The following is a 14,423-nucleotide window of genomic DNA, read 5'->3' on the forward strand; positions in this document are numbered from 1 at the left end:
TTTTATGTATTTATTAATTTTTTAAAATATTTTTTCACAAATTTTTTACTTTTTAGATACATCTAACTAAGGTGCATTTAAAAAAATAAAATAAAATATTTAAAATTTAAAAAATATTCACTAAAAATAAAAGAATACGAAAACTAAAAAACTCAATTTTTAAAAAACTTAATCCAGAAAAGTCAAATCAAACACATTGAAGATTGTTTGGAATGACCTAAATAAATATACTTATTGTCTTTTTACGAAAATATGTAAAAAAAAATAAAAAAAATAAAAAAATAAATTATTTTTAAGTCGCAAAACTTAACCTAACGTATTTTTTTTTTTTTTTTTTTTTTTTTTTTTTTTTTTTTTTTGTGAATTTGCACACCAATCTCGGCCACTAGTTAGAGAAAAAATCAGCAGCAGCTCCTCCAATAATTTCCCCCTTGTTTTGAGAGTCGATTAATTAACTTTTGATTGAGAAAATCGCCGGAAAACGATGGAGTCAGAGAAAGCGACGAATGAAACCCTTGTCTCAGAAGGAGAGTATCGAAATCGACATCGTTGGAGAGGGACCCGGTGGCGATCGCCGACAGCTTCACCTCTCTCTTCGCTTCCCTACGCTTGGCTCTCTCCGAGGTCAGTCAGTCAGTCAATTTTGTATAATCTTCTTCAACTTCTCTGTTATTCACCGCAATTGTTTATGAAATGTCTTGTCCAAGTTTCTATAATTGCTAGTTTCATATTATTAGATTATGTCTTCACTGGAAGAAGGATAAAAATGCGGCCTTTTCTATTCGAATTGTTCTGTTTCTTTAGAGGGGAAAATTTTGATTGTGATGGTGGGGGAATAATTCAATTGTTTATGAATACATTCTGATCCAAGTTTGTGTAATTGTTAGTTTCTTATTCTCAGATTTTGTGTTCATTTGAAGAGGGATAAAATGGAAAATTGGGCATTTGGTTTTGGTTAAAAATGAGGACTTGCTCTTGGAAGAGTTCTGTTTCTTTCGTTAGGAACCGATTTTCCAGCAAAAATTGATGGTGGATATCTTTATTGCAACTTTACAGTGAACCATTTTTCCTTATTTGGTATGGCGAACCTGTTGAGTGAAAATTTGATGTATGCAGTTTGTTTGACATTGTTGAAGTGGTAGATGATAGTGGATTTGGATGCTAGACTAGAGACCTGAAGTAAGCTGCACGAGAATTTAAAAGATTGTATATATATTATATGTGTCAGTTTGATAAACTATTAAATCAAATAAACATGGTCAAAGTATGTACGAAGTTGGGATTTTTGAATTTCCATGGAGTTGCAATTGGATTTTTTGATTGAAGATTGTGTCTATCTGGTGACACAAAGTAATATTTCGCAGGTAACAAGCACTTCAGTTTACCATATGCGATGCTGCAGGCCGACTTCAAGAATGTGGTAAATTGTGATTATAGTGATTGATATTGTGCTTTATATATTTATGTGTTTAATAAACTCAAAATGTTTTGGTAAAAGTGAGAGTAATTGAATTTTTGTGTTAAAAATTGTTGGAAATTATGGTTTTTATAAGGGTTTTTTAAGGCTTATTTTGGGCCTTCTTTGAGCCCAAATTTGAGTGTGGGGCCCACATGTTTTTTGAGGTGGGTCCAAAGAGGTGACGTGTTCCTTACCACATGGCAAGTCACACGATACAGACGGTTCGTTAAAACCATTTTTGAGTGAATGGGAGCTTGACGTCGGTTTTGAGTTCGTGAAATGGGAAATTAAAGAGTCAAATGTGGGTTACCTTAAAATAGTTGTCCCACACTGAAACTTTAACAGAGCTTGTGTGTGTATATAAGCTCTAGGTGAACAAACTTGGGTTGGGCCCCAAGGGGCACCCCAAGGTTGTAGAAGGGAGGAATTATGGACAAAGTGGGCTTTGGCTCAAACCACCACACGGGCACCAGGCCGGGTGTGGGCTGTGGGTCGATTCCTAATATTAATTTTTTGGACAAAATTCATTTGAAGGGAAAATTATTTGAATTTTTGAACGGAATTAATTCAAATTTTGCGCCAAATTTTAATTCAACTGTTTCAAACAGTGAACCATTTTTCCTTATTTGGTATGGGGAAACTGTTGAGTGAAAAATTGATGTATGCAGTTTGTTTGACATTGTTGAAGTGGTAGATGATAGTGGATTTGGATGCTAGACTAGAGGCCTGAAGTAAGCTGTACAAGAATTTAAAAGATTGTGTATATATTATATGTGTCAGTTTGATAAACTGTTAAATCAAATAAACATGGTCAAAATATGTATGAAGTTGGGATTTTTTAATTTCCATGGAGTTGCAATTGGATTTTTGATTGAAGATTGTGTCTATCTGGTGACACAAAGTAATATTTTGCAGGTAACAAGCTCTTCAGTTTACCATATGCGATGCTTCAGTGATGCTGCAGGCCGACTTCAAGAATGTGGTAAATTGTGATTATAGTGATTGATATTGTGCTTTATATATTTGTGTGTTTAATAAACTCTAAATGTTTTGGTAGAATTGAGAATAATTGAATTTTTGTGTTAAAAATTGTTGGAAATTATGGTTTTATAAGGTTTTTTTAAGGCTTATTTTGGACCTTCTTTAAGCCCAAATTTGAGTGGGGCCCTCACGTCTTTTGAGGTGGGTCCAAAGAGGTGATGTGTTCCTTGCCACATAGCAAGTCACACAATGCAAATGGTTCGTTAAAACCATTTTTGAGTAAATGGGAACTTGACGTCGTTTTTGTGTTCGTGAAATGGGAAAATTAAAGAGTCAAATGTGGGTTACCTTAAAATAGTTGTCCCACATTGAAACTTTAACAGAGCTTGTGTGTGTATATAAGTTCTAGGTGGACAAACTTGGGTTGGGCGCCTCAAGGGGCACCCCAAGTTTGTAGAAGGGAGGAGTTATGGACAAAGTGGGCTTTGGTTCAAACCACCACATGGGCACCAGGCCGGGTGTGGGTTGTGGGTCTAGTCCTAACATTAATTTTTTGGACAAAATTCATTTGAATTTTTACGGAAAAATTATTTGAATTTCTGAACGGAATTAATTCAAATTTTGCGCCAAATTTGAATTCAACTGTTTCGAACAAATTTGAATTCTGTATCTGTTCAATTTGAATTCTGCACTTGTTCAGTTTGAAATACACCTGTTCAGTTCAAAATTGCACCTGTTCAAGTCTTCCGAAAAGACACCAATTTGCCTATAAAATTAAGACCCTCTTCCGGCAGTTTGTTCAATCCAAAAATTCTCTTGTTGTCTTCCTTTTTGCTCTCCTGTATATATATGTTCTTCATATTATTAATTTTAGACAAAATTCTGAGAGTATAGAACACAGGTTCTATTTCGCCGAAACAGATTGTTTTTAGTGCTAATACAATCTGTGAAAGATCATTATATCCTGGGAGATGGACGCCATTATTCCGTAAGCACCTGAGCGGGGCGAATCTGTCTTAAGGATAGAGTATCACACTCATTCGTGTTCTTAAGTTGTTTCAGTAAATAAATTTTGTAAGTAATTTATTTTGTTTATTTGATTTGTTTCTAGTTATTTATTTTACACAGAAGATTGTTCCAACAAAAATATAGGATATCCATATAATTGTCATTTCCCTCCATGGCATCGGTCTACAATCCAGTATGATTATGACTTCTAAGGTGCTCATAGGTTGCCTGACACAAGAAGAGAAGAGAAGGGAAAATTTATTGCAAAGAGGAATTAAGTTCTTTGCAATCTTTCTGTCTGCTTTCTCTTGTTGAACAGAGGAATGCAAAAGAATATACTACTAGCCAAATTGAAGCAGTTATTTAGCATAACAGTTCTCTAATACAAGTTGAAGCTCACTAGAAAAGTCTAGGATTTAAATTCCTGTAGTGGTTTAGGAAGGTTATGGGTGATTAACATGTTATGGTTGCTTCACCCTAGTTTGGTTGGAAGGAATTGGTGCCGATACTTGTAGTGTAGTTTTGTGAGACTTCATTCGTCTTATTATAAGTGAATGCACAATATTACTGACTGCATTTCCTTTAGGGCTTCAATTTTTGTTTTTGTATTATATTTGGTACCATCTCAATGTAATGAAAAGTTGTCAACATTGAATATATTCATTTTTTAATTTGGTAGTGTCTGGCCGTAGACTCTCTCTTGCAAAACAACAGTTAGTTTTTGGTTGAGGTTTTATTTCTGCATTAGTTTCTCCTTGTGACTTATTCTCTCTCTCTCTCTCTCTCTCTCTCTCTCTCTCTCTCTCTCTCTCTCTCTCTCACACACACACACACACACACACACACGAGGCTCACTTTTCTTATATTTCATCCTTAATTATTATTAAACCCAATTGTTGCTGACCTATATTTTGGATCCTCTGATTTGAATTTTATTCTTCTTTTGCAGCACTTGATGCAGCAACAAAAGGGAATTGCTATATAAATTCCTGTCTCAGGTATATAATTTGATTTCACCTTGCCATTTTGATAAATCCTGATAACTTTTCAGCATGTTTTGATCAATTTTGAACTACTGTTCCGAAAGGATGTTTTGCTTGGTTCTAATGCCATTTACATGGGAAGTTACGGAAACTGGAGCTGGACAATAACTGTGTGACAATATACATTTTGTGGCAATATCTAAGGCAAACTTTTTAGTAGTTGGTTAAAATTTAAAATTGAAGTACTGCCAAAATGAAAGGAAAAGAAAAGGAATAAATTTTGATAAATTTCATTGGGAGGAAGGTTGGTTGTTGCCTGCGTCATTTTGCAGCAGCCAGTTGGTGACTCGAGAGTTTCAGGGATCTTAAATCAAATCTAGAACTGGAACTTCAGATATAAATGTGGGAGCTGCTACTCCTTGGGGATTGAACTTCAGTGCCTTCATTATAGCATCAAATATTATCATTTTACATATAAAGGAACTTGCATTTGCACTGACGCTTTCTTGTGGAATTTGCTTGTTTGCAGGTTAAATGAGGTAATGAAAGGCATGGATAGTCTAGCCACACAACTGTATCCTTGGTTTTACTTGAGCTTACTTTATATATATTGCTTCTCCCTTCTCCTTTCTTGTATGATAAATTTCTAAGGTTCAAGACCAGAGAGATTGACATCCTTCTTTTTTTCCCTTTTCATTTTTTTTTTTAATTTTTTCAATCGTACATTAATAACACTTACACATATTGACATCAAGGGCCAAAGAACTTTTTTGGTGGTTCATTGGTGTTATGTCAAGTTTTGACAAGCTAATATTCTGAATTTTGAATCAGAACTTCAAAATCTTGGTAGCATTTGATGTAATCTTTCATCTATACAAAGATTTTCACTCTGCAGTTCCATTGGATTTGCTTCCCTGATGTTTGTAAAGAAAAATTCTGAGAACGTAGATACTTTGGACTCGGCTGTGAATAGGCTCCTCCGTCTTCCATGATGGTGATATTCTTGATACTGACTTTGTCAGTTACAAAGATTACTTCTTCAAATTTCTTTGTACCTGTAATGTGCTAGTTTACTTTATTATTTTTTTAATGATTGTTTCGGTGTGGTTGATATTACCTCTATACTAATATATGAAGGCAGAAGGCTATTGGTGTTGTGTGGATTTTGTTCCATACCAATATTATCCTCAAATTGTTCATTTATTATGGCTTTCATGGCTGATATTTATGCATAATTAAAGGTCAAAATTGGAAAATTAGAATTTCAGGACACCAGTTGAATTTACCCTCAAGGTTATCCACTTCCCTTAATCAAAGCCTCCGTTAGTTTCTATTTTCTTTTATGATGATATTTGTACATAAAATTATGTTGATACATAAAAGAGAGATATTGGATAATTACAAATTTATTTCTGTTTCGACGATATCAATTTGTTTGGATATGAAGGTGATGGAATTAAGGCACAAGAGAGAAAACCCAGAGAGGGTTGGCAATGGAGGAATCAAAGCAATGTTTCCTTCCTTGAATCTCTTAGTTTTGTGTTCTCTAAAATACCTTCACTCCATCACAATATCAAGATTCAAACATAGCAATGTTTTGTTTTTAAAAATCCTTTAGTCAAGAATGGAAATCAAGCTATTGATTCAATCAACGATACTACATGTTTATAAAAATTAACTAAAAAAGTGAAGGACGGATTACATTCATTATGTGATTTCACTTATGTTAAATATATACATTCATTGAAGTAAAATTCGAAATAAATTTTCATGGTTCATAACATTTTTGTAATTCGATGATAAGATTTTCAAAATTTTAGCCATGTATCTAATGCACTTCTAGATTTATGATTGCGTTTTAAGATTTTGAATATCTTGACTATGTCTCAAATGCTTTGATACTAAATGATACAAATCTCTTAAAACAGAATTTACTTTTGAAAGTCAGTTTACAAGAAGAGGGATCCCAAATGATTCATATAACTAAGGCTAATTATATTTTGTTCATATGTGAAACCGTAATAGATTCCGCATAATTGAACCCTTACCTGTATCCTCAGCTCCACGCCAGTAGAATTACATAAACTCATATGAAACCAAAATGGGTTGGATTGGGGAAGGTGGATTGGGTTATTTTTTTGTTTCTACTTTTGTCAAGATAACATTCATTAGTGCAAATAAAGAGCATACAACAAGGACAAGTCATTATTATACAAGTTCATAATACAGCAAAATTCCCATGGGCAACTAATCTATTACAAACAATTCATGAGAATGAGAAAGAGAGCGAGAGGGAGAATGTGGGGGAAATCTACCTAAATCACATCCATTTCAAGAATCAATAGAAAATGTGAAGGAAAAGGACTTATTGAATTAAGTATAAACCCTAGCTACCCTATATAATATAATTATTATAATTTAAAGTTAAAAAAAGTAAAAATAAAATATAAACATTTGGTTACATTGCTTGTTTAATTTCGTTGATAATGTTCTTTACAATCCAATTGCATCAATAAGACATAGTCTTAGCAAACCGATTTGTATTTATTCAATGTGTAAATTAAACACAATGTGGTGATCCTAATAATGTGTTAAACTATCCAAACAACTATTTAAAAGATATATATACATACATGTGTGGGGAGTGGTTTTGGAATACTCCTTTAATCCAAACAAACTCTTGAAAGATCCTTGAGATGTCACTTGAAATAGAAGAAAAAATCCGGTCGGTGGTGTCCGAATTTACACTCCAACGAGCAAGTTAATTTTTTTTAGAAAGAAGAGTCTTTGTTACCTTGATATTTTCTCCTACAACAGTCTTTGTTACCTTGATATTTTCTCCTACAACTTAGCCCTTCATCATCATGATGTCAGGGCCCATCTCCCTATTATATTTTTCAAAAGAGGACATTCTAGGCCACCTAAAGGGGTCATGCCGACTTATCTAATATACTCGGCTCAAACATACGGTCTAGGTATCCTTAACTCAGCACGTTCTTCATCCCATTGGTATCTACTCGACAATGACTTGTTTGAGTCCAATAGGTCTTGGCTAAATCAAGCCCATCTTTGTATTCTGTTTGCCGATTAGATTTATTTCTATTCAGCTCCCACAATATATGTATATATTTATTAAAGTAATTCTCGGTTACAGTTTTTTTTGGTAAATTCTTTTTACAAATATGGTTCCAAGCATCCAATAATTTCTTCTTTTTTTTAATGGTGAGAAACTTTCTAAGGCACACATCTCTACATATTAAATTATAGATATTTGTAGTCACCAGTTGAATTTACCCTCAAGGTTATCCACTTTCCTTAATCAAAACCTCCATTAGTTTCTATTTCTTTTATGATGATGTTTGTACATACAAATATGTTGATACATAGAAGAAAGATACTGGATAATTACAAATTTATTTGTGTTTTGTTGATATCAATCGGTTTGAATATGAAGGTGATGGAATTAAGGCAAAAGACAGACAACCCAGAGAGGGTAGGCAATGGATGGATAAAAAAAATAAAGGTAATGCTATGCTACACGCAGCTTAAAAGGTGGGTATCATATACATTATTATTTTTGTAGTATATATTATGTATTTGTGCTAAAAGTTATTTATTTTTTTCTAGTAGAGTTAAGACAATTTATGATTTATAAATGAAGTTACGTGTTTTGTAGTAATATTACGTATTTTTGTGATAATGTTATAAATATTTTGGTTAAAAGATGTTTGGATAAAAAAATATGTAACATTACCACAAAATGCGTAATTTTATTTCCGAATCACAAATTGTCGTATTTCTACTAAAAAATTACGTAATATTTTATTATAAAAAAATATAACATACACTATAAAGATACATAATAAGTGTATATGATTCGCACTCATAAATTTACACCATACATTTATTCTGAGGTTTCTTTACTTGTAAATTTACACATACATTTATTTTCAGAGCAAAAATATTAAATTTACAAAATACATTCATTTTTAGAATTACTACAACAAAAAGCAGATTTTGCGACTAAAACTGCATTTTTTGTCGCTGAAAGTAGTAGCATTGGCGACTAAAATGGAATTAGTCGCCAAAATTGATCACTTTTGCCGACTAAAAGAGTTTAGTCGCCAAATATACGGGTTTTAGAGACTAAAATGCAGTTTAGTCGCCGAATATAGGGGTTTTAGCGACTAAAGGTTGTTTAGTAGCCAAAAGTCACGGTTTTTGGGGACTAAAATAATTTAGTAGCCAAAGTGATGGTTTTGGCGACTAAAAAACAGTTTGGTCGCTGAAAGTGATGCTTTTTGGCTACAAAAAAAAATTAGTAGCTAAAAACAATCAATTGCCGACTAAAACTCAGTTTAGTAGCCAAAAGTGATGGTTTTGGTGACTAAAACAGGTTTAGCCGCCAAAACTGCTTTATTTTTAGACGGAACTTAATTTTTTAGCGACAAAAAACTAATTAGTAGCCGAAAATTGTAGAATTGGCGACTAAAAATTTAATTTAGTCGTCAAAAGTGGCCTAAATTTTTTTTAGTAAATAATTTATTTTTTACATAAATTCAATACCGGTCAATATACTATATAAATAATATAGATTGCATATATATTCATGTGATGTTGTAGTGGCATAATGGAGGGAGTGTGTTGCTAGGTTTGGAATGTGGGACGTTTGGCAGTTTGAAACTCAGAAAAAGCAAAAAAGTGGGGTTTTTTTTTTTCGACGGAAACACCTTTGGCTACTAAAATTATTTGTCGCCAAAAGTCTTTATTTTGGCGACTAAACGGTTTAGTCGGCGATTTAGTGAGTTTTGGTGACTAAATTATTAGTCGGTAAATGTATGATTTTCAAAAGTGTAAAACACTATTGGCGACTAAAACTTTGGTCGCTAAAGACCTATATTTTGGCGACTAAAAAAGTTTTAGTTGCCAATACCTCCGCCGACCACGTATACGCGACAAATGTGGCGACTAAAAAATTTTGTCGGAGAAAGTAAAATTTCGACTTTCGGTGACTAAAAACGGACTTTTGGCGACCAAAAACTTAGTCTCCAAAAGTGCTTTTTTTTGTAGTGAATAAAATTTGAAATAAATTTTCATGATACATAGTATTTTTGTAATGGACAATAAGAATTTCAAAATATTGGCCATGTCTCCTATCACTTTCTAGATGTATTATCTTGTTTTTTAAGATTTTCATCACAAAATTTTGGTGATGTCCCCATGCTTTGATATTAAATGATACACATCTCTTATATATAGGATTCACCTTTAGAAACCAAAAAATTATTAGTGAATTTCAAATAAGCACTTGCCAACCAGTCTCATTAATTAGATTTATTTATTTACATGTTTTGATTGATAAGTTTATTTCTGTAAATTTATTTATAAAAAAAAGAAAGAGAAATTGATTAATTTATCTCTTGATAAATTTATCAATAAAATTTAATAGGTGATAAATCCCGAAAGTAAAATCTATTGGTAATTTACCCGTAGATAATTTATACTAACAAGGCTAATCATATTTTGTTTTGACATGAGATCATAATAGATTCTGTATCATTCAACCCTTGCCTCTAATCATAAGCCCTAGTAGAACTACATGAACTCTTAAAATCAAAACCAAAATGGTTTGGGCATTATTACATCTCAATTTGAAATAAATCACTACAAAACAAGAACAAAAAACTTATTTGGGGGGTTTGAACTGGGGTTCGGGTTCGGTGGGGTTGATTATTCGGTAGTCTGAGAATACAGTCACGTGATATTTTATGATAATATGATTAGTGGAGAAAGTAAAATATTGATTATTTATGTTGGGTAATTAAGAAACATAAACGATATAATAAATAGTGAGCAATCGAAACAAAATTGTTTATATAAATATATAAAATTATTTGCTAATTTATTTTTTAATAATAAATAAGATTAATAAAAGTTTAATATTAATGAACAAAAGCAAAAGGAATATGCTTTAGTTTTTTCAAAAGAATTTTTTTATTATGCTTAAAAAATGCATCTTTTAGAAAGGGATCATCGAATAAGTTGATATTAAAAAAATGACATTTTATAATGGTATAAAATAATTTAAATATAATAAAATTAAATTTCTTACAAAATAAAAGTATTTGGATAAAAAAAAAAGGTAAGAAGAAAATTTAGAATGGTATTCTCATTTGATCTAAAAATAATTTTAGATGACCAATAAATTATCACGTATAACCCTCATTTTTTTAATAAAAAAAAGATATTTCACGAATCATTACTTTTAACATAAAAATAACATTTATTTCTATTTTGTTTTGACAAAAGTTACTTTTTAGCAAAGTAAAAAAAAAAAAATCATTTTTCATTTTAGTTTGTTTAATTAACAACTAAGATTAAAAAAAAAACCAAGATCCACCATGTTTCACAAGTGCTAAAAAAGTCAAGATGAACAATAAAGAAAATGTTTGAGACCCACAATGATGTGGTATCATATGTGTTATCTCTTAATTTGCTATAAACTCAATGACATAGGACTCAACTCCTTTGCCAGATCATTGTAGGTGAAAGTATGAGCCAGTAGCATTGTTAAAACAATAAATTATCACATGTAATTTTTTTATTATATAAAAAAATAAATTTCCCCAACCATCACTTTTAACAGAATATAATGTTTATTTCTTTTTAATTTTAGCAAAACTCACTTCTTACTATTTAAGCTAAAATTTATTATTTATTATTTTAATTTGTTTAATTGACAATCGAAATAATTTTTTTTTAATAGAATCCACCATATTTGGCAATTGTTAAAAACATCATTCATGTTCTTAATGTTTTTGTCTTTTGTTAAAAAAATTGTATTAAAAAAAAATTATTGTTCAAGTTCTTGTAATTTAAAAGGATATAAAAAAATTTGTAAAATTTAAAACCAATATATATATATATATATAAGCTTTTAATAACGATTAATAATTTGAAAACGTGTATTTAATGACATATTATGTTTAGACTAATAATATTATGGCATATCATTATGACACATGTGAATATTAATCTCATTCTAATTGTAATAACATAACTTAAAGAAGAATTTACATTTAAAATTTTATTTTATAATTCAATAAAATATGTATAAATTAAGGAATGAATATTGATCTTACTCCAATTATGGTAATATAATTTAAGGAAGAATTTAAATTTAAAATTTTATTTTAATAATATAAAATTAATTTAAAGACCAATCATATTGTGACACATATTAACAAAAATTAAACAAAAACAAAAAAAAAAAAGAGAAAAAAGAATTGCAACTTTCAATCTTAAGATGATAATGTTTTGCAATCTATATATATTAAGGAAAATGAGATTTGTAATGAATAGTCTAGTGAAACTCAAAACTCTCATACTATTTTTCTAGATTTCTTATTTTTTAAATAATTAAAAAACCTTCTATTAACTATCTTTTATTGAATCATTCAAAAAATAATCTTATTATTCCTTCATTTACACATTTCAAAAGGAAAGTTAATTAATCCATTGAAAATTTTAAATTTAGAAATTTAAAAAAAAAAAAGGTTAACTAGTCAATTTTAAAATTTAAATTTTTGGACCACTAAAATATAGGAATCGTCTTTCATAGATTTTTTTCTTTTGATGTTTAATAGTTTTATATGCATCGACATTTTAGTTGCTACCTTAAAGATTAGTGATACAGTCAAAGAAAATGGGTTAGTCTTAAAGTTTTAAAATAAAATTTTTATGTTAGAATTTGTTCAAATGTAATTATCTTAGTATTTATAAATATTTTTTATTGATTGATAAAAACCACCGTAAACATTAAGATTATTATTATTATTTTTTTTAATGATATTGAGTTATTAAAATATGATATATTGGCATCGTTTGGGAAGAGCTAAACTAGGTTTTTTTGGCTATTTTAGCCACAAAAGACAAAATAGGCTATTTTAGCCACAAAAAATAAAATATCACATCTAACCCATAATCATTGCACTCTTCTCTCATAAAAAAAGTCAAAAAAGCCAAAAAGCCATTTCCAAACCAAGCTTTTTAGCCCAGGCTAAAATAGCCAAAAAGTCAAAAAGTCAACCCACTTTCCAAACCAACCCATTATAGGCTTGAACCAAGAATCGTTGAAAAAATAGACTCGAACTAGATTTTCTAAACTAATTTTTAATATTTAATCTAATATTGGAACCCCAAACTAGCTCATATCAATCACGAACTAATAAAGACACTTTTTAATGATCAAGATAATTTTTGATGATTATGCGAATATCACATTGGTATAAATATTGAGTTGAGTAGCTTCTAACTCACCTCTAATATTTAGGCCAAGTTTGGCTACTCAAAATAAGTACGTACTTTTTATCTTTTTATTTTTTTTTCATCACATCACCTCTCTACTTTTCTGCACATCTTTTCGTAAAAAGACAAAAAGTGCACTTATTTAGGTCATCCCAAACATACCATTAAAATCAATCTTAATTCACTTTTACGAAAAAGTTTTGACATAAGATAATTTACAGCTTTGAGTAGACAAATTTTTAGGCTTTACAAAATAAGAAAAAATTAATATATTAACAAATATAATTTACTACTATCATATGCTAAATTAAAAATACAAAATTTATAAAACAAAGTGTATTTATATTTTATTGTAAATATAGCTTTTGTAATTTATCCTTTAATTTTTACAAATTAAATTATGACATGCAATTTTTTATTAAGAACTTATAACACACAATTATTGACATCAGAATAAAAATCTTATCTTGTATGTAACTTTGATAAAAATAAATAAACTTTAATTGATTATAAATTATTTTTACTTAATATTTTTTTAAAAAATTATATTATTATTTTAATTTAGAAACTAATTTTTGATTAGTTATTATACCCATGCATAGCATGGGTAATATGCTAGTTATAATAGTATATATATAGATAGATGGCTATATTAGGGTAAATTACATCGATATTCCTTATAATTTACTTTTTAAGTCATTTTGGTCAATGTAATTTCAATTAACTCGATTTTAACCCTTAATTTTGGATTATGTGTCAATTTGATATAATTGATAATATTGATTATGATTTTTAAAGAAAAATGGTCACTAAGTTAATTGAGGTTAACTCACTGAATTAAACAAATTTATAATTTCGTCTATAAAAACATAACACATATCGTTCATGTGCGTATTTTCTATATATAAAAAAAAACTAAAAATTGTATTAATTATACCAAATTGATGTAAAATTATAAATTTATAATCAAAATTGAATCAATTAAAATAAAATAGATGAAAATGATACAATGACCAAAACATAAGTACTACTGGTATAATTTGCCTTTTTAATTTTTTTTGGTATGCTCAATGATAGTCATAGGGATAGACAATTGCACCATTTTTTCTTCTTCTGTGTAATAAAACTATTCTATCACAAAGAAAGAAACTATCACAATGAAAGAAAATAGAAGAAAAAAATTTCGAAAGGCATAAATAGTGCCGTATTGGGAAGTTTTGTAAAAAGTCACGTTTTTGATCCAAGGGGAAAAAACGCAAGTGGCCAAAAACGCAACAAAATTCATTTGAGGAGCCATAAAAACGCAAGTGTGAAATTACAAATTGGGGCTATGACAAAAAAGTAAAAAAATAAATTTCTTATGTTGGATAAGAGTATTTTGGTCATTTTAATTTGATTTGATACCATAAGCAAATATTAAACCAAAAAGCCAAAAGCTAATTTTTTACCAACTTCCCAAATCACTTTCCAAAAAAGCTAAAAAGCTTGGTAAAAAGTCAAAAACTAGCATTTTACCAACTTCCCAAAACACCCCATAGTTCAACAAATATGTGTACATGTGCCTAAACGTAGTCTGGTATTTTTAAAATTTGGAAAGAGTTACAATGTTGTGTGAAGAAATTTGGACATATTGCAAGATTTTAGTAAAGGTGAAATCAAAATTTAATAATTTGCAATATAAATTC

The 14,423-nt window shown here is 29.8% G+C and overlaps 1 protein-coding gene across 3 annotated transcripts; it reads left to right on the forward strand.

Moving 5' to 3' along the window:
- The first annotated feature begins 341 nt into the window (after positions 1-341).
- Positions 342-5,623, forward strand: LOC114296878 (uncharacterized). Of its 3 annotated transcripts, none has more exons than XM_028241205.2 (6): positions 342-624; positions 1,365-1,420; positions 2,375-2,441; positions 4,398-4,446; positions 4,961-5,005; positions 5,312-5,623. In XM_028241205.2, exons 1-6 carry the CDS (start codon positions 507-509, stop codon positions 5,421-5,423), a joined length of 447 nt encoding a protein of 148 aa, XP_028097006.2. In that variant the 5' UTR covers positions 342-506; the 3' UTR covers positions 5,424-5,623. The 3 variants fall into 3 exon arrangements, with proteins under 3 accessions (XP_028097006.2, XP_028097007.2, XP_028097008.2); XM_028241206.2 differs by having other exon boundaries at positions 5,361-5,623; XM_028241207.2 differs by having other exon boundaries at positions 422-624; positions 1,352-1,420.
- The last annotated feature ends 8,800 nt before the right edge of the window (positions 5,624-14,423 follow it).

The sequence above is a fragment of the Camellia sinensis genome, chromosome 13, assembly GCF_055761805.1.
Source record: "Camellia sinensis isolate YWXY chromosome 13, ASM5576180v1, whole genome shotgun sequence".
Classification (NCBI taxonomy): Eukaryota; Viridiplantae; Streptophyta; class Magnoliopsida; order Ericales; family Theaceae; genus Camellia; species Camellia sinensis.

Coding starts and splice junctions, on each gene's coding strand:
- LOC114296878 (XM_028241205.2), top strand. CDS start 507: ATGAAACCCTTGTCTCAGAAGGAGAGTATCGAAATCGACATCGTTGGA. Junction 1,421..2,374: donor AGGCCGACTTCAAGAATGTG/GTAAATTGTGAT, acceptor AATATTTTGCAG/GTAACAAGCTCTTCAGTTTA. Junction 4,447..4,960: donor TATATAAATTCCTGTCTCAG/GTATATAATTTG, acceptor GCTTGTTTGCAG/GTTAAATGAGGTAATGAAAG.